Source organism: Rhinatrema bivittatum, chromosome 10 (assembly GCF_901001135.1).
Source record: "Rhinatrema bivittatum chromosome 10, aRhiBiv1.1, whole genome shotgun sequence".
NCBI classification, from domain to species: Eukaryota; Metazoa; Chordata; class Amphibia; order Gymnophiona; family Rhinatrematidae; genus Rhinatrema; species Rhinatrema bivittatum.
In genome coordinates, this window is record NC_042624.1 from 28,248,290 (window position 1) to 28,275,976 (window position 27,687).

Below are 27,687 nucleotides of genomic sequence, written 5' to 3' on the forward strand. Positions count from 1 at the left end.
TGACAGTGGAGTGTGGCAGGCACCAGGTTTTTTAAAATCTTAAATAAAAATTGAAACAATCGTATTGTGCTCTGAAAGGTTTCTGCACAGGCTTTCTATGAGACATTATGCAATATAACATTCCTATAAAACCAATCCACCCAGACATCCAGTACTAAAAAAAGGATGCATCTGAACCCGAGAAAACATCTTATCCCATAATGCACAGCACCTATTAAAATTAAGAGGACGCAGAACGTTTTTCAGCACTGCACTTGGCAGATTTCTTGATTGCAGATTACACACAAACACAAGACAGGCTAAAATCTTTATTTTTTCCAAATACAGATCAAATTGAGACATACAAAAGTCATATTTTTGCTTTCTGACCTGTACACGTATCTAAAGGAGAAAATGTCAGCTGCATATAACTTCTCAAAAAATGCTTCAGTTTTGTATGAAGAAACACTGAGGCACGGAGAGTCACAGAGGACGAATGTGTGTAAGAGGCCAGGGAGTCACGGCTCTGCTCCAGTGCATGCAGTTTCACCCGTTTCTCTAAAAGGCAGCTAAGGCTGGGTATTTCATATCAAAATGCACCCCTCTATCATCCAGACCAAGATGGTTACAGAGCGAAGAACAGAAATTCATAACCAGAAACCGTTATTACCCCAGTCAAGAAACGGTCCCTGAGGAGGGATGGTGACCGTCGTAGGAATTCAGTGCCCTAGGACTGCACTCATCCATGCATTAACTGGATTTTCACATACGGTTTCAGTTTGGCTTTTCCTGTCTAAGGTAGAGCTGCGCCAGTGGTAAATATTTTACTGACAATTCCTGTTTGATAATCTGCAGAGAACTACAAACTTTAACCGAGAAATCCTTGCTGCTTGGGTTTATAACTCTGTTTTATTTTGGCATCACCATTGGTGGTCTCTTTAGTGAGACTACTTTTATGGACGCCTTTACTAGCTCACAAAATATCAGAGTGCTGTTTCATCATTCATCCTCCTAAAAATAACCAAGCTGTAATTGCATCAACGTGAGTAAACTTATCTCCTGACATGCAGGCACTGAGTCAATAAACTCTTCTGTGCTACACAAGGGCAAAATGGGTATTAGCAGATATGCATAAGTGAATATTCAAACATTTTTACCCCACTGCACCCTTACTCCCCACAAGTTACAGCACACGATCATCAATATCTTATCCATTTTATGCAACTTCTCCCCCTTCTTTCTATATAAAAATTCAGTGAGCCCCTGTAAACAAAACAGGAGCTTTTACCAACACCATTTTTTGGTTGGTCACCCTCTCTCGTGAGGACTACTTTCACTGTAAACACTCCTGGAGGAAGTGTCTGAACAATATGTCTGCTCTGCTGCTTGGTGCACAATCCTGATCTCCGTTACGGCTCTATCAGTGCATCCCAATCCTGATCTGCAGCTGCCTCCTGCTAGTCCAGTACTGAGCCTATCCCTGGGCACAGCACATTCCCTGCTATTTCAGTACAGAGACTCACACGTCTGCCAAGCCACCTCCATCCTGACCTGTAGCATCTCCTCATATTCAAGTGCTGGGCCTTCCCTGAGCAGGGACCGCCATTCATGAATGTACAACGGTTTTACCATGGGCAGAAGAGTAGAAGTAGCCTGGATGGATTTTGGTTGGTTGCTAAACCAGTATTTCTGTCCAGGTCTCTAGAGTTAGAATTTCACCCCCTTCATGAGTTTAAAGCAGAGTTTAGCTGTAGGAAAGGAATTTCTAGTAAACAAAACTGAACACTGCGAATGCACCTTAACTTTTAAAAATCACAAACAAAAATGTAAGCTATCGCTATAATACTCGAGTGATAAACTCTTATCAATTCTATAAATATTTTAATAAAACTATAAATTTACTACAGAGCAGAATTCTTTCAGTAGTTAAATGTTAAAGTAGGTAAACATTTTATTCTTATTGATGTTCCTCAGGATATTTTTTCAAAAATAAAATACTTTAAAGCACTTTTACATCACTAACGATCTAAGTCCAAATGGAGACTGCAGAAGATTTGGCAGAGCTGCTTTGTGATTTCCAAACCCTTTCTGCTGGAACGTAAGACGTTACTTGTGCTATCGTCTCACAGATTTATGATCACCTTCTGATGTCAGACAGGTAAAGCATGGAGCTGCACAGCCTATTTCTATCGCACTTTCCTAACCAGTACACGGAGCAGGTGAGAAGCAGACACGCACAGGAAACCTACGAGCTTGTTGTGTTTTTTTCCCAGCAGTGCTGAGACATAATAACTGATGGAACTGCTGCTATTAGCAATCCTGTAAAACAAAGAAAAATAAAACGCTGGCTGCAATATCAGACGACTCACAGCATTAATGGAATGCAGAAGGGGACAGGATGCCTTATCCGGGTACCATGGTCTCACGTACTCCCACGTGTGGACACTGAAGTTGGCCACAAGATGTCTCTTTCACCTCTGGCATCTAAGGGCAATGCCAGCAGCTTGCACATAAGACTATCTTCCTGAAATAAGATGCTCTCATGTGCAAGAAGGTGAACGAAATCTGATTTTACAATGCCTTGATCATCGCCTATGTGACTGGAAAAATTTCAGCCAATTTTATACATTTATTCTATTCTTCTAATCGCTTGTGCAAATTTACAGGCCCTGGAGTCTTGTAGGACAGATGCCTGCTGTACGTGACACATTTATATGAGTCACAAATGTAATTAAACAAGACTTGGACAGAAGCCTTGTGCAAAGAAACCAAAGACGACAATGCAGAGTTCAGAAAAGGTTATTTTCAGCGCTGGGATCCTGGTGCCATGAGCTGGGAACTTTTCCCTTCTTTTAACAGACCTCATTGTGCCCTCGACGAGCCCTGGTCTGATCATCACTGCAGCAGCAGGCCTGAGGCTGGAAGTCATGCACCAGGGCTCCCTCCAGGACCTCGTGTCACGGGGCTGTAAGGAAGGCCACCAGATGTGACCCCTACTGATGACCACCCCAGGGGCTGTGAATGCATCCCTGGCCCCAGCTGATCCAGGATGTGAATGACCTGATCTGGAAACTGAACCAGGCACCTCCACATCCAGCAGGCCAGCCTGGAAAATCAGACTTTTCATACTTATATATATATAAGAGACTGGTAATAAGGAAATGTAGCCATACGGTACTTTTAAAATACAATAAATAAATGCCATCTATGTTTGGCAGTTTTAACTAATGGGTATGTTAAGTGCTTGCAACCAGTGCACTAAGCCTGCGACATTCACAGTTATCCCACATTTAGAACAGGTCTCACATGCAGTCCATGAGGATTGTAAGCAATTCAATTTGACGTCTGAAACACAGTTTCTAGACTGAGTATGTTAGAAAGTTAAATAAGAGTAAAATACGGGGGTTTGCGCAAGACTATTCAGTTCTATCGAGATTATGTTATTGCTGCCAGAACAATTTCATAATTGTCACTTTCCCTTTGTCGAGAAAATATTTCAGCAAGTTATTTATAAAATAGCTGACCAAGAACGTCAGGTGAATGCAAACAGCTTGCGTTGGGTCCCAGACCCACCAGGAACTCAAGTGACTTGCCCCAGGTCAGACAGTCAGCAGCAAAGCCTCGAGTTCATGTGCAAGACCTGCTCCTGGATCTCAATCTGCTGCTCGAATGCCTAAACCATCACTCAAGGGCTCCAGGCTTCGGAGGGGGAAGTCATCTTTTACTTTTTCTATAAAGTATTAAATGTGCTACCTGTGTGTGGCCGGCACTGTGTGCCGGGGCATAGAGGAAGGTCTTTGGGCAGCTTCTTGGTTCAGCAAACTTTCAGTATGCAGGGAGGATGCATACGGGGAAGAGAATTACTTTCTCTTAAACCCCAAGGAATTAAAGCAGAAGTCTCTCTTCAAAATGTACGTAAGCTTCCTGAACTATTCCCCCCCTCCAAGAATAGGAGTTTTGCCTTTGAATTTGCAGAGAACTCATTTAGAGAGTTTTCTTTTTCTGGTTAACCCGTTCAGAATAAGCCTATCAGGCTTCAGTCCCCTCTCCTATCCCCAGGCTTCTCTCTCTATCCTTTCTTTTTACTCTGTCAGACGCTCATTCCCGAATGCAGACAGAGGCCTGACTACAATTTGGAGAAACGCAACAATTATTCTTAAACACATGAGGGAAAACAAAATTGTCTGGATTTAAGAATGTGTGCAAGAAAGGTTGCCAGAGAACAAGGCACTGCTGCTAAAAGCCATTTGTGCTTCTTTGAGCCCCGGGAAGCAGAAGTGAGAGGAACGAGAGGAAAGGGAAGGACCAGAGAGAGCCCGGCTGTGTAATGGAGCTGCTGTTAAGGCCTGTTCCATTGCTAAATCGTACACTGGTACAATCTGGGTACAGAAACATTTTAGAAAGGAGGAATTCCTAACTGAGACCTTGTTAACAAATGCGAGGAAGCATCTGGGTCCAGCATGTGGAGTACTGTGCTCTGAGGGATCTTCATAACTTGGTTCAGGTGAGGAAATCACCTGGCTGGCTATTGAAATGCCTGCCCTATGTATCTAGATGGGGAGTTCCTGTGACGCCTCCAGGGAAAAAGAGGAAAAGACGATTATTCTACAGTGCAGTCTCTCACGCTAAGCACATGAGCTTACCACAATCCCAGTTATAATTCCAGTCTCGGAAACCCAGAACTAATTTGTACATTCCCGAGCAGTCAAATTGGAAATGCCAATATTTACAGGAGAAAACGGCAGCGCTCTATAAAGTCTGGTGCACTATTTGAAAATATCAGAGTAGTCATGTTTTTCCTCAAAATAGTCCAAAACTCCACCTTGTAAAACAAAGAAATGTTTTTGGAAGCTCACTCTTTGGGAAGTGAAGGGAATGAGAAAGGGTCTTGTCTTGCTTTGCTGGACAGAAAGCAGTTGTCTTGTTGGCTCCCCCTGCTTTCCTCTTTGCTCCATTTTACGCCGGCTGAGCTGAAGCTCAGAGCGCCGATTCGGTTATTGCACCGACAACATGTGCACCCTCGGAGGAAGGGGCACCAGAGCTGTAGAAGGTATTGGTCTGGTTTTCCCGGTGAACTTGCAGAAAAGGAGGAATGGATGAGGCCTTGATGTGCATAATCCTGGTGTCCATAACTTCACAATCTATCTGCATCATGACTTCGTAATCCTGACCATTTATTACATTTTCTGAAAGGGAAATAAAGGAGATGTTACTGTCAAACATTTCTCTTCTTAGCTAATTATCATTTGCATGCTTCTTTTAGCTGTTTTTCTAAACTTACATTTTATTGCCATCATATCAGAGTCAAAACATTTACAGTCCATTCAATTTTAAGAAACATCATGTAGCCTAACATCCCTCATTCATATTATTCCAGTAGATCAGCTACAGCCTTTCAGTTAATCCTCAATTTAAACAAAAACCACAAAACCAATCTCCCCCTCCCACCTGCCTCAGAATATAACTCCCTCATGCACTTTCTGATAATGAAGCATGCATTTACTACCCTTTCCCGTAATATCTGGGCTCTGTTTGCTTTTCAATAAAGTGCACTTACAAAATGGGTCCAAACCGGGTGCCCGGTTTTGTTTTTTTTAACGCACGCACATTCACCTCTCTTGGGTGCCCAATGCAATATGTAAATGAGCAGCTGCGCTAAAACGGACACGCTAGGGATAAATTGTGCGTCCCTAGTGCGCCCTTGGCATTGGGTGCCCAGGTGATGTGGTTACCAAAATGGACGCTCAATTTACGGATGTCCAATTTATCCCGCTGCAGCTAATTGACCGGCACATTATACATGACCTGGAGCGGATACATCGTGCATGTGTGTTGTGTGCACAGAAATTTTTTTCAGGCATTTTAAACTTCGTATGTTGCTGCTTTCTGTGGTTCCTCCTATTTAGTATCACAATGATGCTAAGCACATTTTTTGTATTTTCGTTTAGCCTGATACGCGCCTTAATGCTTAACGCCAGCTCCTGGGCTAGCGGTAAATTTATGGCGATAACAAGGATGTGCTGGGTGAGCGGGGATTTTGTTGCATCATGAGTAGCAGCTTTTATAGCCTCATCTAATGGCATTTACATGTGATGAGCATTATCAGCTACGAGCGAGTCTGGTCACGCTAAGCCCCTTTTTGCATCGAGCGTTATCCTAGCGCGTCTGGCCCCTTAATGTTTCCATCTTCTCCTGAGCAATTCCCATTTTTTTTTATTGCTGTTTTCCTATCATGCAGACAAGGCAAGATCTTTTTATCTACCCGTCAATCTCTGGTGCTGTAACGTTTTTCCATGCCACAGCAACTCCACATCAAGCAGCTAACAGCAGCAGCATAATTTATTTGAGTTTCAAGCATTTTTGGGATCCCACACCAGTAAACATTTGGTGATTTCTGGAATAATTTCCTATCCATGTTTTCCATACATTTCTATTTTGGGGCACTCCCAGTAAGTATGGGAGCAGCCTGCCTCTCCTCCATATGAACGCCAACACTCACTCTTAACATCACAGAATATGTTGTTTAAAAGGTCGAGCATTAATATCATCCATAGAGAACTTTATAACCCATTCTCTGTTAAAGTTAAAACACAGGGTTTTGCCCTCCCATAATTACATTTCAGCCATTGTTTTTCTGGTATGTCTTCCAGCAAATCGCTCTCCCATGATATCTGATGCTTACGTTTGCCAACTGGATTCAAAACCAGTTTATACCGTCCAGAAATTAACCCCTTCTATTCTGGCTTTTCCAGCGCATCTTTGCTTGCAGCTGTTTTTTCTTTTCTTTTCGGCTGAATAAATAATACCCCAGCCCTTTGTCACGCAATGAGTCACTTTTGCAGCAAGCTAGGCCTCTAAATGAGAGCCACTTTTAAATGGTATCTTTCACCATAAATCTTAAAAAGAAATTATATCCTCTTTGCTTTTCTGAGAAAGCTTTAACCTGTTCATATAAGTCTCAACTGAGTTTTATTAATAGCTGACACAGTTCGAGATGTATTTTATGATGATTTTTTTAATTTGATGAATTGTCCTGATTATGAATATTTATTTGCTGGGAGCCATTTAAAACATTAGATTATGTGGCATACAAATGTTTGGATAGATAAATGTACTTTTGAATTTAAAATTGCAGTGGTGTGTGGACAGTGCCTTCAAGGGATTCCTGATCAATTTATTGTTCTTTTTTTGCATTTTTTTTCTTCACCTGTATTTGCTTCCATGGTCAGAGTTTGGGGATGTGGGGCATTGCACCCCCTCCCCAAAATGTAGCAAAAGCAAGGGCAGTCTATAAAGCTGTCGTTGATCCCACACCATGGCGACCTTGAAAAGAGCGATGAGACCCGACAGACTGTCACAGACTCCATCCTGCGGCAGCCTTACAAGAGAGACTAGGCCTGGTATGCCAGCACAAACCCCATCCCATGGTGGGCTTGAAGACAGCAATGAAACCCAGAGAGCCCTTCCCGTGTCAGCCTTGAACAGAGCACCGGAGGCTCAACAGGCTGCCTCAGACTCCAACCCACAGCAGCCTTGAAGAGAGTGATGGAGTCCTGGTAAGGCCTAGAAGAAAAGGCCCAGAAGAGAGGGAAGCCCTATATTTGTGTGTGTGTGTGTGTGTGTGAGAGAGAGAGAGAGGGGGGAGGCCCTGTGTGTGCGTGCGAGGGAGAGAACATGTTGTCATCTCTTGACCTGCTAGCCAGACATTAGTAGGACATGGAAGTGTGCACAGATGACCAATTCACAGCTTCAATTGAAGCGGCTCTAAGATGAGCTACTGAAGCTGAAATGGCTCTTAATTGAGGAGCCTTGATAGTCTGCAATATGTAAGCCAGTTGGCGCATAACAGTGCTAGCCAATTTGACAGATTTCTCTTGGCAACTGCTACTTCTAGTCTATAAGGACCAAAAGATACAAACAGCTAAGAAGTCTGACAATGAAGCTGAGTCCTTCTCAACAGGAGGCCAAGGCTCTCTTACAGTCCAAGGAATGGAGCCTTCTCGGCTTTATTTGCATGAGGCCTTGTAAAAAAATGTCAGAACAACAAAAACTTGATTGATATGAAAAGCTGACATCACTTTTGGACGAAACTTGGGGTGAATACACAGGAGAACACTATTGTGGAAGAACTGGAGGTATGGTGAATAAAAGACAAATGCTTGTATTTCACTAATTTGTTGAATAGATGTGATATCTACCAAAACAGCACTTTCCACGTGAAAAATGTCAAAGTAGCCAATTCCAGAGGTTCACATGGAAGTTTCATAAGCGGAGCTAAGATGACATTAAGATCCCAAGGCACTGGAAGTTTCATGACAGAAGGTTTCGAATCCCACAATCCCTTCATAAATTTAGATACCAAGAGAAAATGATTGGTGCTCCCTTCTACTTGCACGTGGTGCGCCACAATGGCACCAAGATACACTTTCAGAGAGGATGTACTGAGTCCCAGTGAAGAGAGGGAAAACAATTACTACAGCAAGTCCTTTGGGTTACAGATGAAAGAGTCCAGAGAACCAGCTTGACACCAGCATGAAAGCCTCTGTTAAAGCTATAGGTCTTTCTAGTTGAAGGCTTCCTGGCTGATATCAAGGTATCTTCCACGTCTCTTGGAAGAAGCAGGAAACAAACAATCATGTGTTCAACATCTATATGCGAGGACCAGAAAGGACAGATTCAGATAGCAAAGTCTGACTCTGTTCTGTGTGACACCCAGAGGCCACTCAGACAACCGGAGGAGGTAGGGGAACCATATATGCATTGGCCAGATGGAAGAAATGAGAATCATTCTTGCATGTTTCAAAACATCTTTTGGACTTGTAATTAACAGGACTGGTGGATATGCTTAAAGACTGGTATCCCAGCATAAAATAAAAGCATTGGGAGCTGAACTGAACCTGTTTGGAAGCATAGAGCAAAACCTTTTGAATTTCCTGTTGCTCTCAGATGCAAAATGTTGATTGCTAGCTGATCCCAGGGGTCAATAAACTGTCTACCAGTCACTGATCCAAGGACCAGTTTTGCAGTAGGAGGACTTGACTAAGGTGGTCTGCCAGAGTGTTTAGGGATACTGGAAGATGTTGCTTGCAGATGAACTCTGTGACTGAGAGTCCATGTCTATATCTAGAGCAGCGGTTCTCAACCGGTGTGTCGCGACACACTAGTGTGTCGCCAAGCACCGGCAGGGGTGTCACGTGTTCCCGGACTCTCCCGCTGCTCTTTCTTCCCTGCTGCCGTTGCCGCCGAGCTATCAGCACGTTCAAGCCCAGCGGAACGGCAGCGGTGCAAAAAAAAAAAAAAAAAGCTGTGTCATCCGTGGCTGCCCTTTTCTTCTTCCTGCGCCTGCGCCTGCCCCCCCCCCCCCCCCCCCCCGTGACCCGGAACAGGAAGTGATACGCGGTGCGCGGGAAGAAGAAAGAGCCGTGCCGCATGAAAAAATAGCAGCGGCGACAGCAGCTTCGGCCCCCGAGCAATCGAAGCAGCCGGTAATCGGGAAAGGAGACAGCAGCATGAGCCTCCCGCGGCCAATGGGATACTTCTTTCTTGGCCTGCGGGGGCTGGAGGAGGCTGCGGCAGCTACCATTTGTGCTCGGGGAGGGGCGGGGAAGAGGAAGTGAGTGAGAGAGAGAAGCAGCCAGCCTACGTGTGATTGAGAGCATGTGTGTGAGTGAGAGAAACTGGTCAGAGAGCTGATGTATGTGTATATGTGAGAGACAATGAAAGTGACTGCTCAAGGAGATGACTGATGTGTATGTGAAAGTGTGAGACATTAGTCAGGGAGGTGACTGATGTGTGTGTGTGAGAGAGAGAAAAAGCATTGAAGTGAGAAATCTGGTTATTTGAGAAAGCATGGGCGTAAGAAGCCTGGTTGGGGGGGGGGGGGGTTGTGTGAAAGAAAGCATGGGAGTGAGAAGCCTGTGTGTGTGTGTGCATGCCTGAGAGAGAGACTGGTGTGTGTGAATATGAGAGAAAGAATGTGATTCAGGGAATGAGAAGCCTGTGCAGTGGAGAGCGAGCATGGAAATGAGAGAGAGAGACTGGTGTGTGTGTGTGTGTGTGTGTAACAGAGAGAAAGTGATTATGGGAATGAGAAGCCTGTGCATGTGAAGAGAGTGAGCATGGGAGTGAGAAATCTGGGGGTGTGAGACACAGCATGTGAGGGAGAAGCCTGTATATGTAAGACAGAACATGGAAGTGGGAAGCCTGTGTGTGTATACATGAGAGAGATCAGGTGACTGGTGTGTGTGAGAAAGAAAGCGATTATGGGAATGAGAAGCCTGTGCATGTGAAGAGTGAGCATGGGCGTGAGAAACCTGGGTGTGTGTGAGACACAGCATGGGTGTGAGAAGCCTGTATATCTGAAAGAGAACATGGAGTGGGAAGCCTGTGTGTGTGTGTGTGTGTGTATGCATGAGAGAGATCAAGTGACTGGTGTGTGTGTGTGTGTGTGTGAGTGAGTGAGAGAGAGAGAGAGAAAGTGATTATGGGAATGAGAAACCTGTGCATGTGAAGAGTGAGCATGGGAGTGAGAAACCTGGGTGTGTGTGAGACACAGCATGGGAGTGAGAAGCCTGTATATCTGAAAGAACATGGGAGTGGGAAGCCTGTGTGTGTGTATGCATGAGAGAGATCAGGTGACTGGTGTGTGTTTGTGTGTGTGTGTGAGAGAAAGAAAGTGATTATGGGAATGAGAAGCCTGTGCATGTGGAGAGAACAAGCATGGGAGTGAGAGACTGGTGAGTGTGTGTGAGACAGAGAAAGTGATTATGAGAGTGAGAAGCCCGTATATGTAAGTAGAACACGGGAGTGGGAAGCCTGTGTGTGTGTATGGCATGAGAGAAACTGTTCAGGAAGGTGACTGGTGGGTGTTTCAAAGACTGTTTGGGAGATGATTGGTGTGTGAGAGACAGAAACTGGTCATGGGGGCATGACTGGTATGGTGTGTGTGTGAGAGACATGGGCACTAAGGAAGAGGTCCATGAGTATAGAGCTTAGCCTCTACTGCTGCTTCTGCTGTGTGCTACGGCCTGCATGGAAGAGGAGTAGGAGAGCTGCTAGAGGGGGTAAGTAAAGGTGGCTTTTTAAGTTTATTTTTCTTGATTGACTGCCATTTTAATTATTTAATATTATGTGATGTGTCTGCTTTTTTTGAAATATTTTATTAGTGTTTGGAGAATTTTTAATAGTTTTTATGAGTTTTTAATTGTTGGATGTTATTCTGTTCATAGCTGTTTAGAAACATTTATTCTGCTTATTAGTATAGTTTTACAATTATTTCTGTGTGGGGATCTATAGCTGCTTGCTAGTTCTGTTTTCCTAATAAGAGGTGTATTGGTTTTTAGGACCTGATTTAATATTTGTAGTGTTGCCTTTTCATAGATAGGGTTGTTCCTGTTTGAGTGCGTTCCATAATACAGGTGTAACTGTGTGCAGATTAGTTTATGTGCATTACTACAGATCCTGGGAGTATGTTAGGTCGGTTCTGTGTCTGTTACAGAGATGAGATATTTTACTAGCATGTAAGAGTTTTATCAGTCTTATTTGTTGTGTTTTCTCAAGAGGACATGCATTGGTGGTAAACTGCTGTCTTTTCATAAGTAGGGCTATTGAGCCTGGAAGTAGAAGGAGTTTGAGTTGCTGTTACTGAGATGACACCAGAACCAGAATATCTTTTTTGTAGGGTGAGTTGTATGGGGAATGTCATAATTCTACTTTACATCCATTATTGTGGGTCAGGGGGGTTCCCGTGGATGCAAACTGTACTTTTACATCTAGCCCCGTGACGATCATGGGTCAGTGTGTCACGCATGTGAGAACCATCTGTCAGGTGTGTCCCGACAGAAAAAAGGTTGAGAACCACTGATCTAGAGAGTCTCCTGACAGAATGCAAAGGAACCTGTGCCCCCTTTCTTGTTTAAATAGAACATGGCCACTTGATTGTGCATTTGAATCAAGGTTCTCCTTTCTGTCAGAAAGTGAAAGCCATCAGTGTGTATCGAATAGCATGTAGCTCTAGGAGGTTGATCAGAAGATTATTCTAGGCTAAGGGCCATGTCCACCGAGTGAGCCTTATCAGTATGAGTTCCCTGCCCATTGGTGGTGGTGTCTATTGAAAATGTCATTTGATGAGGCAGTGCCCAGAGAGACGCTCACATCTAAGACTGATGGGTTCTACTACCACTGTACAGCTGGTTTAATTCCAATTGTTGCTAAGATGAACTGGAGTAATGGTTGTCACAGCTAGTCCCACTAAAGTGAAAGACCCCACTATAGACCTTTCATGTTCAACTGTGTTATGGAGACGATATGCACCGTAGCTGCCATGTGGCCCAGGACAACCAAGACTGATCTTACTGAAGTCTGATCCTGCTGCATGAGGGCCTTTCACTAGGCCTCTTAGCACCACAAACCTTTCATCATGGAGGAATGCTTGTTCCAGAACATTATTCAGAGGATTGAGGAGAGGCTCGACTTGATTAAGTTGACTGGTAACCCTAGAGACTGAATGAGTTGAATAGTCTTCTGGAGGAATTTTAGAACCCCCAACAGGAATGGACCGATCACCAACCAATCATCCAGGTAGGAGAAGATGCAGACTTGCAGCTGCTACCACTGCCAGGCACTTGGTGAACATCTTCAGGGCTGTAGACAGGACAAAGGAAAGGACTTTGTACTGATAATGAGTCCCTTCCACCATGAACCTGAGGTTCTTCCAAGTGAGATGGATGAATGGGGATAGGAGCACAGGCATCTGTGACACCTAGGGCACACAACCAACCCTCAGGCTGAATGAATGGGAAAATCATGTGGAGTTCATTTTGAATTTCTCATGATCCATCAGTTTGTTTCAGCTTTCCTCAACCCCTTCCCCCCCCTGAATTTCTTGAGAATGCGGAAATAGCAGGAGTAAAACCCCTGTCCTCTCTCCTGCAAAGGAACCCATTCTATTGGCTTCAGCTGAAGGAGAAATTCCACCTCCAATCGAAGATGGGCAGACTGTGATGGGTCTGAACTGAAAACTATTGTATCAAGAATTGCCAAGAGAAATGCAAGCAGTAACTGGATTCCACAATCTTCAAAACTTGATGATCCTGTGTGATCGTTTTCCACTGTGAAAGAAGGTTTTGACCTCCCCCCAACAACCTCCCACCGGAGGTGGCAGAGTTGGGTTTGCGTAGTCAAAAACTAGGCCTAGGCTTCACCTGTGGCTGGTGCAGGGCATTAGGTTGACATCTTTCTTTTTGGCACCTTCTGGAAGGAAACTGTTGTATGACAGGAGCAGTCCAATGACATTGGTAAGGGCGGTAGGGGCATCTCTGGAAGAATGCCCATCTATTAAAGAAGCATTAATGCCTGGAGGCGGAGGTTAGTCGCCTCTTCCTATTGATAAATACTGAATAGTAGCTTATTGTTCCTTAATCTGAGCTACATTCTCTTTGACTTTGTCTCCAAACAAGTTATCTCCTATACAAGGAACAATCACAAGCTTTATCATGTGCATTTTCCTGCAGCCACTAACTTGTAACAAAGCCAGCCTGCAAGCTCCGAAAGCTGTTGCTGAAGTTCTAGTCACAGTATAAAAAAAAACCTCATAGACTAAGCAGATTAGATGTTTTTCACTCTTCTTCGCATCCTCCACAATTTTATTAATTGCAGCTTACTCTAGGTCTAGTGATTTTGTTAGGGGCTTCAGCTTAACACACTCATACAAGTATTGCATCATGCATAGTTGATGTGCTGCTATACAGGCATTCAGCATGGAACTCTGAAAGACCTTCTTCCCAAATACTGTTGTGGCGCCTGGCTGCGGCAGCCCCCGGCCAGTCCCCCCTACATCCTTTGTTTGCCCGGCGCGACGGCCCTCCCTCCGCGGCAGGCCGCGAACGCTGGACTGCATGGCTTAAGCAGCGTCTTCCTCCCAGCCAGCGTCAGGGCCTCCCCTGACATGTGCGTGCGGGAGGCCCTGGCTCTTAAAGGGGCTGCGGCGGGAGAATCAACTCAGCCCCAGAAGATGACGTCTGCTAGGAGGGGTATTTAAACCCCACAGCTGCACACGCACATTGCCTTCGCCACATGTCTTCTCTGTTGCTGCCTGGCTGTTCTCCTGCCTTGCTTCGCTGTTCCTGTCTTGCCTCCAAAGTTCCTGCCCTACTCCAGTTCCTGCCTTTGTTCCTGTACCCAGTCCTTGGCTTGATCTCCAGGTTTGACCTCAACTCATCATCTTCTCGCCTCTGCTTGTCTGCTGCCCGTCCTGACCTTTAGCCTGTGTCTTCGTTCCGCTTCTTCGCTGCCTGCCCGGATCTTCTGCCTGGACTTCATTCCACTTCTTCATGGAGTTTTGGTTCCTGTCTCGCTGGGTGAACGCTTTGAGTACCCGCTCCTCGGGGGCTCTCCTGCGTTCATAGGCTATCCGCTCCTTGGAGGGCCGTCCTGCCTGATCCCTTGGAACCATTCCGTATGAGTCCTTCTCTTCACCAGCGCCACCTCCTGGAGATGAGTTCCATTGGGGGCAGTCCCTCGGTGGTCATCACCACTCGCTCCGGCTCAAGGGTCCACAACTGTAACAAATGCATCCAGGAGCTTCAGGTCTTTCCTTGGAGGAGTAGTGAAAATTTGAATCTTCTTAACCTGCGTGGTAAGGAAGCTGGACCACAATAACCCAGGGGCTGGATGTACCCTCAAGATCAAGTTTTCTGGCTATTGATTGACAAGTAGTGGGATTTGCCAAATCCTGGACTGGAGATCCTGAAATAACTTGTGCATATGGACTGATATTGTGTCTACTGGTGACTGCAGAACTACAGAAGTCTGAAACCCTTTGTTCTCAGATCCGCCTATTTCACAACATTGATACCTAGCACATTTGCCAATTTATCTAGAAATTTGGAATAGCAGATGTTCTCAGGAGGGGAGGAGTGTTGTGATAAGTCAGATAAGGGGTCCAATGGAATTCCTGTCAAGCTTCCTCTGATCTTGACAATGGGGGAACGCTGATCTATAACCCTGATGATGAAGATGGCAACAGAGTTCTCCATATCTGTTACCCTTGGAGGGGACATGTTCAAGAGGAAAGCTGATCTAGCTTCTTACTCATCTTCTGACTTAGGGCAGGGTTCTCCAATTACAGGAGAAGGCTTGCCTGATTGCTGAGGGTTAACACCAATGAACATTAACTCTTGTGGTGGGCTATACACTGGTGTGGAACTAGGCAGAGTTCCAATCTGGGGAATACCTTTCCCATTTTAGACAGGAGAGGCTCCAAGGTTCTTATCCTAGAGTCAAGGAGGCAAAGAAATCTTTCACCAACTCTGTGAGCTGGTTCACTGGATGTTGTGCTCTCTGGGCCAGAGTTGGAGAAGAGACACCCTCTTCAGACATCCATATAGTCTCCTCACCTTGCTAGAAAAGAGCTGATATACTTGCTTCTAAGGAAAGATTAGGATGTGAGATGCTCTGCATCTACTGGATTGGGCTCCATGCTGGGAACTCTGTCGCAGTCTTCCACCATAAGGTCTTTTGCTCCAATGTCACATTAAAATCTGCCATAGCCTTGAATGGAATCTCATATCTCCGTGTTGATGAAGCCTTAGAGTGGGTAATCTGTGCCAATGCAACTGAAGGGGCTATAGTTCAGACAAAACCGATGGATTAGAGCAAAGTGACTTTTTGCACCATAAATGATGGCCAACATTGCCCCAATTGTCTTGGGTGCCAATGACAGCCTGCAGCCATGGGGGCCATGCAGCTTTTTTTTTTAACTATAACTGGCTGTACCCTCAGGGCAGGTCCTGCTTTGGAACCTTCTTCTGCACCTCTTCCACTGCTGGGATCTTCTAAGCCTTGCTTGACTCCAGGCTCGTGGCAGATCCAAGAATTGGTGCCACAGGGTAGAGAAGCCTTAACTGAGGTGCAGGGACAAGAAGAACTCTTACTCGATGCAGTGAGAGCCCAAGGACGTTCCACTCCAGGATGAAGAATGGCTCCAATGTCTGGATTCATGCCTGCACTTACTCTTAAGCACCCCCTATAAATCCTACATCTTCCAGGCCCACTACTATCCATGTCATGGTCAGGGCTGAGGCAATTATAGAAAACCTTGTGGGAATTCGTGATGGACATCCAGCACCCACAAAAGCCGCTTCTTCTTAGGCCGTTCTTTTCAAGAACACTTTAAAAAGTGCTGTTGAGGGGCTGCCAAAATAGTGTAGAAAACCTTTGAACCACAATGAGGCAGAACAACACTCAATAGAAAAAATATAGAAAGAGAGGGTCAGACATTTGTGTGGAAGCTCGGACAAAATCAGACTGAGGGGTCATGAGGCAGCACATGCAGGAACCACCGTGCATGCTCAGTAAGATTTTATTTTTAGTAAGCTTTCAGAGAAGGGTCTGTTTGGCACCATCGGATAATGTCACCCCCATATGTCATGACTAATTCAGTCCTGCATATCAATAGAGAAACGATGCTTACTAACAAACCATACACAGCAATGAAGACATTTTTATGGTGACTTAAGTCACATACTAAATATGTTCCCACATCATTATAGCATTCAGTATTTAAGCACAACAGTAACCCATTGGAACTTCCAAGCCATACAAATCAGCTGTTCCTTAATATGTTGCTCCTCCCACAAAAAATCAAGGACTGTGACTGGCAGCTAAGATCCCTCCAGTGGCAGAAAGACAGCATTACACTAGCCAGACAGGCTGCTGGGACAACACAGAACATGGGAACCTCCATCTCTCTGTAAACTCAAAGACAGATGTGAATGGGAAAAAGAGAAAGATGGGAAAGCAGCTTGAAATTGGGAGCTAAGAGTAGAGGAAGCAAGGGAGGTAATAGATGGGGAACAGATCGTGGGAGATTGTGGAGGAGGGGGAAGGAGCTGAGCACTAGATGGTGGATGAAGGTAAGGGAGAGTAGAGAAAAACTAAGGATAGAGATTGTAGTGCTGAGGTACGTGTGTATATATGTATATCCGAGTATAAACATACAAAAACGGAGTACATGTGTGCATATAAATATAATAAGTGGTCTTCTATATAAACCAGTTAAAATAAGTGATAGTTGTGATTTTATCTCATTATGACAAAAGTGGTCCTTTCTCCATGATCTGTAATACAGCCTTCACTGTTGTGTACCAATAATAAAAAAAAAAAAAAAGCTAAACAGTTTTACAATCATTTCCCTTGATTTTAAATTGCATGACCATTCTCCTAAAATGAGATATTTGGTTGTGCTAATCACAATATGCAAGTTGTACTCATACATTCTTAGTGTTTGATTTACAAAGCATGAAGTTTAAGCTCTTTCTGCCAGGACCCAAACACACATGGAGGCATGAAATTCACATCAGTACTTATTAACTCAGATTCCAGCAGAAAGGCATTCTCCCATCTTTTACTTGCTACCTGCAAAAGCCATTATCTGATGAAATATGCCTGGGGCAGACAAACCTCAGACATGGTTGGGTTTCTTGACTTTAGAGCCAGACGGAAATCAAGGAGAACGGACTAGAGTTAGGGAGCTAGGGAATAGATATTGAAATTGAAATTTTACAAAGACGGTGTTGGGTTTCTGGGCATTTACTACAAAACTCTCTCTCTAAAATATTCCACCCCTTTTATTTTTGGTTTATTTATTTATTTAACTTACTATCCCATCTTTCCTGGTATATCAAAGCGGCTTACATAAAATTCAACTAACATTTGTCAAACATAAAATAAAATATCCTCGCTCACCCCATAAAGGTCAAAGTGGTCTATTTTTCCATATAAAGTTACCAGAGGTCCCAAGTGACATAGTACCTAGAAAGACTTGGCTTTTTGGCACCCCCTTCTGATACAGTTTGAAACTTGTCGCACTGGATTTAAACAGAAGTGGAGCTGCACATACCAAAATGCCCCGAGATGTAGGTTAAAAAAACCAGGAATGATCAAATCTCCCCTCCAGAGCACATCGTTTGGTTGCTGTGACTTTTTCTGTGTGTCCGTCGTTTCTCTGATCCATAAATGTAACTCTTGTGAGCTAAATTACCAGGGTCTTTCTTTCTGTGGAATTTGCTCCCATGCAGACACTGCAGGAAATGAAATCCCTGCAAAATACTTTACTTACTTATAATTTTTATATGGTTTAAGGTAACTGAATTTCAGGCTTTTGAACTTTTAAGCTCGTTTTATGATATCATAGGATCAGTTTGTTCATTTGCCTGCGACTCTGATGTCGCAGATGGGGGATTAGCACTGCTGGCGGATAAACCAATCACAAAAGTGGGTTTTTTGGGGGTTTTTTCCATCCTGGCATAGAGGGGAGAAAGTTGGACCATGGCCATGAGGGGAAGAAAGTGGAATAGATGCCAGATGTTTATTTAATGGAGACGAGATACTGTAACACAAGCCCGACTCTGGCCGAGCTTCGCTCCTTACATTAGGGCTGCCTCAGGGGCTAAAATACATCAACAAACGTATAAAACTCATTTATAAAACTGAAATGAAACAACAAACAACATTAATATAGGACAACATACAAAATGGTAACATAAAATTGAATCTGCATCTAACTAATCAATGAGGAGTGACTACAGTGCACTCATGTGATAATAATTTAGCCAGAAAAGGGGAACAAATTATGAAAATGTAAATGAAATAAAAGAATAATAGAGATTGGGAGTAAACGTGAAGGAACCGTAATCCTGCACCCTGTATAAACTAGGTGTGACTGAAAAGTACAATTATATTAACGAAGGAGATAAAACATTTTACCTGTAGGCAGTGGTTGGAACTGATGACACTGCTGAGCAAAATAAAAAATCTAAAAAGATATTCATATATTATGACCATTATTTTAAAAAAAGGAATGGTTTATACTAAATGGTTTGCAGTTGAAAAACACAAAATACATTTTTATGATAAAAAAAACCTTTGAAAAAGATTTACTGTTAATAAAAATAAATGATTTAGAGATAGGGGATGTGGCTAGTGAAGTGAATGGGTAAATTTTACCATTTTGTATGTTGTCCTATATTAATGTTGTTTATTGTTTCATTTCAGTTTTATAAATGAGTTTTATATGTTTGTTGATGTATTTTAGCCCCTGAGGCAGCCCTAATGTAAGGGGCGAAGCTCGGCCAGAGTCGGGCGTGTGTTACAGCATCTCGTCTCCATTAAATAAAGTATTCTTTTTTTTTTTTTAATTTTATTTTTATTGCATATTTAAACAAATTTACAAGAAGTTTCTTGATTAGGAAATATAGGGTTACAGAAATACTTTATAAATGGTAAACTTTTACTGCTGAACAGAAATATACCTTTCCCCATAAAACTTTAGGAAACCAGGGGGAGAGACAATCAAGGAAATGGGGCAGTCAAATACAAAAAAAGAAAAAAAAAAAGGAAAGTTACTGGACCTCCTGCGTTTAATTACCGGAGGTTTATAGTGTTGTTCCCAAAAGCACTTTTAGCTGTTCCAGGTCTGTAAAAACATATTTTCCATTCATATAATTTACTATGCATCTACATGGATATTTCAACATGAATTTACCCCCCTTCGATAACAAATCCTGTCTGAGAGCAATAAATTTCCTTCTCCGTATTTGCGTGTTCTTTGCAAGGTCTGGGTATATCCAAACTTTTTGTCCATAAAACATAGATAGTCTGGATCGGAAGAAAAATCGCATTACTGTGTCTCTCTCAGACGTAAATGCAAACGATATCAGAAGTGTTTCTCTTTTTTTTTTACTTCTAACTCCGTGGAACTTTGTAATATCTCTGAGATATTCAACGGGGCTGAATCTATTGGATTTTGTTCTTCAGTCTTTTCTTGATTACTCTTAGTATCTTTTCTTCCCTTCAGGTAGTATGCCTTAACTACAGCGGGAAGACATGTTGATGGAATTTTGAGAATTCCCTTCGAAACAGATTGCTGAGGAAATTGGCTTGAAAATTCAGCATGACCGTGGAGTAAAGACTAAGGTCAGTAAGAACATAATTATTAAACCTGCAACTATTACTTTGGACACTATTTGGAATGTGATAGTGAAACTGGATGCCTCTATAACTTCACTAACGGAAGCCGTGGTAGAGAGAAATAAATCCTTGAAAGGCAACACTGAAAAAGTGACAGAACAAGAAAGGAAAATAACAAGTTTGGAAGAGAGACTGATTAAAGCTGAGAAAATTCAACAGTATCAGATTCAAACAGAAGGAGAGACATTGAAAAAATTGAGAGTCTAGAAAATATGGTACGTGCAAATAATTTAAGAGTACTTCATTTTCCTGTTCTGGATTTACTATCACCAGTAGAATTATTTAAAGAATATATGATTCATACTCTCTAAATAAAGTATTCTTATCGGACATCTGCATCTATTCCACTTTCTTCCCCTCACGGCATTCATAGATCACCTTCCTTGCTGTTCTGGCAGGGCTGTTGCCATTGGGCCTGAGTGGCAGGAAACAGAGGCTGCTGGGAGTTGGGACATCATCAGCCGCACAGGACAGGATTAACACTGCCACAGCAGTGGCAGTGTTAATCCAGTGTGCAAGGTCAAGCAGGCAAGGGATGCAGTGGCGACAGTGAAAAGGTAGGATCAGCAGGGCTACATCAACGAGAGGCAGGAGCCACACTGACAGGGTCAGGTGAAGAAGCTGCAGTGCAAAAGAATGAGAGAAGAGCAGGGGAAGTATGGGAGAAGAGAGAAAATGGAGGCGTTTGTGTGCGTGAAGATGCTGTGAGAGAAAGCATGGGAAAATGAAGAGGTGTAAGAGAACGTGGAGGGAGAAAGCCTGGAAAATGCAGGCAAGTAACCAATGCTCTAGCACTCTCTTGGTCTTGAAAAATTGCTGATATATAAAAGGCTCAGTGTGCGCATAACCTGATTTTGTATACGTTGATGCATTCCCAGGGGGGCATTGGGACTTATGCGCCTGCTTTTGCATTTTGACGAGCATGTGTGCAAGTTCAACCGCCAAGTCATACAGCAGGCGTAACTTTGCACATGCGAGATTGTGTGCACAGCAGCTCACTCGCACAAAATCTGCACATAAATCTGCTTTTCAAATTCAGGGCAAAGTCTGCATATGAAAGGTTCAGGCAGACTTTGCCCCATCCTGCACAGTTACACAATTACCCTGAAAATGTGCTATTGAGTTGCCATGCAATTCTGGCCTTGCTCAACCTTTATGCCTGTCCCATAACTGATTAGGGTGAAAGAGGACTTCCTTCTAATTGTCTAAATGGTATCTGTACACGGTAAACCAATGCATATCCTTAGAGCTCTGAATGAGGAAAGGGGGTAACTGAGAGAAAAAGGATAAAGATGGGGACAAAGGCCAAAGAAATGAAGACAAGAAAATGAAAAGCTGAGAAAGAGAGAGGCAAGAGGACACGAAGAAAACAGAGATGGAAGAAATAAATACAGGAAGAATAAAAACAGAAGCAAAAAGGTTTGAATGTTCTGATTTACTGGCGGAACTGCCCGGTCCTCGCCCCAGGTTAGAAGATCCTGTGGGGGAGCAGTGGGTCCCATACTGTGGTGCCTTTAGACCTGATCAGGTCCCCACTGCCTGATGCTTGGGTGCAGACCAGCACCGGGCTCTGTTTGAGTCACCTGTGGTGACTCAAACATGCAGCAGCTCCTGTCTGAGGACCTGTGTAATCCCGCAGGCCTCTGCTTCCCAGCTACAGCTGGGCCCTGGGGTGAAGCAATTAACAGACATCAGTGGCTCTTGAACATGGAGCAGCTGCTTTCTGAGAACCTGTGTAATCTGTAATTAACAGCTCTCCATGCAGGGCACGGATAGCTGGGCCCTGCTTTGTTTGGCGCACACAGCACCTCCTCTTCTCCCCAGGCTGAGTGTGCAGTGAGCACTGGATGTGACTCACACTGAGCTCTGGCAGCCACAGGCAGCAGCCAAGGTAAGTAACAAAGCTGCAGGCTGCTCTCCTCATACCCACGTCTCTTCCCTCTCCTGCATTTGCACTGTATACAGAGGGATCAGTGCCCCCTCTCTCCCTGAGAGACTGCTGGGGCTTCCAGAGCTTCCTTGGCTCTTCTTTTCACCAAACGAGTCCTCTCCATGTCCACACTGCCTTCCCCGTGGAGGCTGGTGGCCCACGCATTTTATTAAAGGAGTTGTGTCCTGGGCTTGAAAACAGTTGGGAAACACTGGAGGAAGAGCTTAGCAATTTTGTTTAATTGATTAAACTGACAACGGGCAAGTCTGCTCCTCAAGGGCCACCCACCAATCAGGTTTTAAGGATACGCCTAATTAATATACATGAGCTAGATTTGCACACTACTACTGGTGTTCAAAATTAAGAGCCGTGGGGAGGCCGACATCCTTCCTGGTGCAGCTGAGAGGAGCAGTGGAATAACCACCTCTCTACCCACACAGCCCCAAGACGCGAGAGACAAAATATATTCTTACTAAGACAAAGGCCAGACTGCTTTGTACCCCCCTTCCTGTCAGGGGGAATTGAGTGAGCTGGGAGGAGGCATGAGGGAAAATGGATTTTACTATTCCAGATGTAAACGTGCATTCAGTGCATGCCGTGTACTCCAGCTACTGAGCAGCCCACCCAGCCAGGAACCCACAGATTTATAGGAAACAATTTTGCAATGGTTAACATTTCTGCTGTAATTTAAGTTGGGTCACCTTGGCTTTGGCTCGGCCCTGGCCTGACTGCCACATTCTCTGGCTTGCCCACCTTTATTTGGGACACTAAACATCTGTCTGTTCATCCTTACCCCTGTTCACCCAGCCTAGCCTGCCAAAGCGACAAAACATGAACCCTGTGCTCTAAATGTCATCTTACAAAGGCTTTTGGTTCAAATATCTGAATCACTTATGTAGAAGCAGCAATAAACACAAGCTCCTCTCCTCCAATAAAATCGAACAGCGTGAATCCCAAAATGTGAGCGAGGGGGTCCAATGCTAGCCCTCCAGACCTGGCTTAGCAGCTGCCACTCCACCTTCCTTTTCCGGCTGAGTTCACTTCTTGCAACATTTTGTAGCTTTTACTTCCCCTGCTCTGATTTGCTCTGTGCAGATAACATCTATGATTACAAAGCACAAGTCCAGGCCATAGTCATGTTTTAACAAAGGCCTGTAGTTTTCTGTCATTTGCAGTCTTGGAATTTCCTTTCTGCTACAGGAGCATTCATTTTTATCATCTGCACATTACAGAAACACTAATTTTACATAATGGAGCGTAAAGCGAAAATAACAGAAACTGCATCAAACCAAACGGCTTCTTCAGTTGCACAAACAAACATCCTCAGGCAGGGTTAGCAAGGATATAAATACAGTGAGCAGGGCGGCCAGTCAGGATCATCCTAACTGGCAGGCCGATACACAGGTCGATACTGTAACGTGCGGTTGAAGATTTCCCGTCTGTAACGTGCTGGGAGCGCACAATTCAGACGCGTAAGGCGATTCAGCGATACAGTCTCCAGTTTCACGCGTCCTTAGCGCTTCTTAAAACAGACGCATAACCTTTCCCGCACGCAGCATGTAAATGATATGTAAATGAACGAATTAGCTGTATAACGAAGGAATTAGCTATTCCCCTCCGATACTGTGACGCGCGCTCCGACTATCGCTTTTTTTCCCTGCTGATTTGCCGCGCGTTTAACCTGTTAGTTTGCCCCCTACCCCTACGTTAGAGGCAGGAGTAAGGGTAAGAGGCAAACTTTGCCCCAGCCCCGGCTCACCTGCCCTGGTCGCGTCCATGGGTGCCGGTCTCCGGGGTAGCCCCAGTCCTCTCCCTCCTCCCGAAGCAAAAAAAAAAGCGAAAAAAAAAATCCAATGCGGCCCCACTTCGGCAGCCCCCCTACGGCGGAGACGGCAGTGTAAAGCGAGACAGACCGCGGCGCAAGGAGAGGAGGAGAGAGAAGACGCAACTTACTCCAGCCAGCCCTCCTCCGGACAGCGGCTCCTCTGCCTCCCAGCTGCCGGCGAAGATAGACGCCTGAATGGGTAGGCCCCCTCGTGCAATTTGACCTCAAGGCGTGACGTCACGACGTTTGGCGTCACGGCATGCGACGTCACGCCTTGAGGTCAAATTGCACGAGGGGCCTACCCATTTGGGCGTCTATCTTCGCCGGCAGCTGGGAGGCAGAGGAGCCGCTGTCCGGAGGAGGGCTGGCTGGCTGGAGTAAGTTGCATCGTCTCTCTCCTCCTCTCCTTGCGCCGCGGTCTGTCTCGCTTTACAGTGCCGTCTCCGCAGAAGGTCCGTCTCGCTTTACACTGCCGTCTCCGCCGTAGGGGAGCTGCCGAAGGGGAGCTGCCAAAGTGGGGGCTGGCTGGAGTAAGTTGCGTCTTCTCTCCTTGCGCCGCAGCCCCCCTCCCCAGCTGGAGGCAGGAGAGGTCGTCCGATGTCCGGAGAGGGGCTGCAAAAGTAAGTCGCCGAGCGTAGGATTGCCGTCCTCTCCCCTCTCTCTCTCGCAACTTTTTTTTTCACTTTTTTTTTGCTTCAGGAGAGGGGGCGGCAATCCCGACTTCCTGGTATCTGTCATTTCAAATGACATTTGAAATGACAGATACCAGCGTGGCCGTGAAGCGTTAGGCCTGAGCACCCAGGTTACTGTATAGGCGCTCCATACAGTAAAATGGGTTGCGCGGGCCTAACGCTTCCCTAACACTTCGCAGCCGCGGCATGCATTTGCATGCAATTAGAAGAGAGTATCGAGCGGTAGGTGAAGAGAACTGTGCGTGCGGGGAACGAGGGTGCGCCAGGCACTGCCGCACTCTTTCTACCGCAGCCTTAGAGTATCGACCTGACAGTAAAGGCCACGGGAGAGTGCGAACGCCCGCTCTCCCGGCGCGCGCACCAGCCCCTCGCTGATGCGCGCGATTCTGTATTTAAATTAGGTGGCGCGGTAGAAACGGGCAAAAGAAGGCGCTAGGGACACTAGCGCGTCTCTAGCACCTCCTTGTGACCCGGAGCGGTGGCTGTCAGCGGGTTTGACAGCTGACGCTCAATTTTGCCGGCATCGGTTCTCAAGCCCGCTGATAGCCACGGGCTCGGAAACCGGACGCAGGCAAAATTGAGCGTCCGGTTTTCGGCCCGATAGCCGCCGGCTGATTTCCAATTTTTTTAAAACTTTTTTTTACCTTTCGGGACCTCCGACTAAATATCGCCATGATATTAAGTCGGAGGGTGCACAGAAAAGCAGTTTTTACTGCTTTTCTGTGCACTTTCCCGGTGCCGGCAGAAACTAGCGCCGACCTTTGGTTAGGCTCTAATTTCTGAAAGTAAAACGTGCGGCTTGGCTGCACATTTTACTTTCTGTATCCCGCGCGCATACCTAATAGGGCCATCAGGTGCCGCGGGTTCGACGCGCGTTTTCCGCCCCTTACTGAATAAGGGGTAAGGGAAAACGCGCGTCCAAGGGCAGGTTAACAGTGTGCTCCATCGGAGCGCACTGTCCTGTATCGGCCTAATACACAGAGCCCGGTATGATCTATAAAATAAATAAAGAACATTATGTAACTAACCCCGAGCGCGGGGAATACGAGAAGACAGTGTTTCCCAAGCAGGGTACAATGCTACACTGCTGTGCCTTCTGGTCAGGTCCAGGCCAGCACCTCATACCAGCAGTGGCTCTTAAACGTGGAGGAGCTGAGGAATATAGTATGAGACGTGCCATCCTGGGTCAGACCAAGGTCCATCGAGCCCAGCACCAGTCCAGGTCACAAGTACCCAGCCAATGTTTCTGACTTCCAGGGATAAGCGCTGGCTTTCCCAAGTCTACTTGGCTAATAACTGTTTATGAATCGTGTGTGCATCTTTTCTGCTACAGCGTGAGCTCTGGAGCGTGATAATTAACAGGCAGTGTGCAGGGCATGCATAGCCGGGCAGCACAAATATCACTTACAGCATCTCTTCAGCCTCCACCTTTGAGTGGTTTATCCTATGCACTGAGCACTGGATAGGACTCCCTCAGTGTCAGAAGCAGCAGCAGTGAAGGACTGTGGCATTCACATGCAGCAGCCACGATAGCCATCCACATCTGCCTTCTCCTGCACCTGTATATAGAGGGAGCTGCTCCATTGTGATGGGTTCATGTGTGTGCTGCTGCTCTTCCAGCCTCTGGTTTATCCCATGCACTGAGCACTGGATGGGACTCCATGAGCGTCAGAAGCAGCAGCAGTGAAGGACTCTGGCATTCACATGCAGCAGCCACGATAGCCACCCACATCTGCCTTCTCCTGCACCTGTATATAGAGGGAGCTGCTCCACTGTGATGGGTTCATGTGTGTGTCTGCTGCTCTTCCAGCCTCTGGTTTATCCCATGCACTGAGCACTGGATAGGACTCCCTGAGCATCAGAAGCAGCAGCAGTGAAGGACTCTGGCATTCACATGCAGCAGCCGCAATAGCCACCCACATCTGCCTTCTCCTGCACCTGAATATAGAGGGAGCTGCTCCACTGTGATGGGTTCATGTGGGTGTCTGCTGCTCTTCCAGCCTCTGGTTTATCCCATGCACCGAGCACTGTATAGGACTCCCTGAGTGTCAGAAGCAGCAGCAGTGAAGGACTCTGGCATTCACATGCAGCAGCCACGATAGCCACCCACATCTGCCTTCTCCTGCACCTGTATATAGAGGGAGCTGCTCCACTGTGATGGGTTCATGTGGGTGTCTGCTGCTCTCTCCCTTTGTTTTAAAATTTGGAAGAACATTTTTGTTAATGTAAGTGTACCGTGGGCTTAATAAGGTTGAGAAATACTGACACCACAAGGCTGGCCACAAGAGACATCAGGGTGAAGTCACATACACAATCACAATCTAGTCTCTTCAAGCCACATACCGTGGAGGGTGGGAGAAATGTCCTCCTGTTAGGAGACACTTGACTGGCACTTGTGCAATACAATGGATCTGCCACACAATGCACAGATCTGCAGGGCTTACGAGGTGGAGGAGGCACTGTGAACTAAACTGGAAAGAAGGAATGGAAATTATTTATATTGGTTTAATATACAGATTTCCATCACAGACAGAAAGAAGGGATAGCATTTTAAAAGATGATACTATTGCTAGGGGATTTCAATCTACCAGATGTTGATTGGGGACATCGTGGCCAAGAGTCCTCTAGAAGCAAGGAAAACCGTTCCATCAGCTGGTAAGGGAACCCACATGGGAACTGGATTCAGACAACACCCAACAAGGTTCCCGCACTTACATTCTGGGGTACTGAGAAGCATGGGGTAACCTATGCGGTGTGGCAATTACTACTCTACAGAAGGCATGGGGATTATTACCCTTAACTTATAAGCCTTGATGCTTTGGTGCAACTGCAACATCATGCTCCTCTTTGGAGGTGGTGGTGGGGGTGTGGAAGGGGAATTGCATTCAGACGACAATCTTCACGGGCCCTAATTTTTACAGTCTGAGGTACTGATAACAGACATGAGGGAAAAAGCACAGAATGCTTTTATGGCCAAGTCCATAGGCAAAGCATAACAAGCAGCACTGTCTGAATTTTCAAGAAGTCTTCTCACTCGATAGAAATGTTGCTAGCAGTAATTTTATGGGTTATCATAAGGCTTGGAAATAACTGTTTGGAGCGGCAAGAGAAAACAGGGGGGGTAACCTTCATAGAGCGGCAGTTACTACCTTAAGCTTGCTGGGCGGACTGGATGGACCATTTGGTCCTTTTCTGCTGTCATTACTATGTACTATAAGTAACCTCTTCATGTG

The 27,687-nt window shown here is 45.3% G+C and overlaps 1 protein-coding gene across 1 annotated transcript in view; it reads right to left on the minus strand.

Moving 5' to 3' along the window:
* Positions 1 to 288: 288 nt before the first annotated feature.
* The window catches only part of ATF6 (activating transcription factor 6), a 326,336-nt gene continuing 298,937 nt past the window's right edge, over positions 289 to 27,687 (minus strand). The window contains exon 16 of the mRNA XM_029617629.1: positions 289 to 5,165. Within this exon, the coding sequence (XP_029473489.1) occupies positions 4,957 to 5,165 (209 nt within the window). The 3' untranslated portion in view covers positions 289 to 4,956. The remainder of the gene's footprint in view (positions 5,166 to 27,687) is intronic.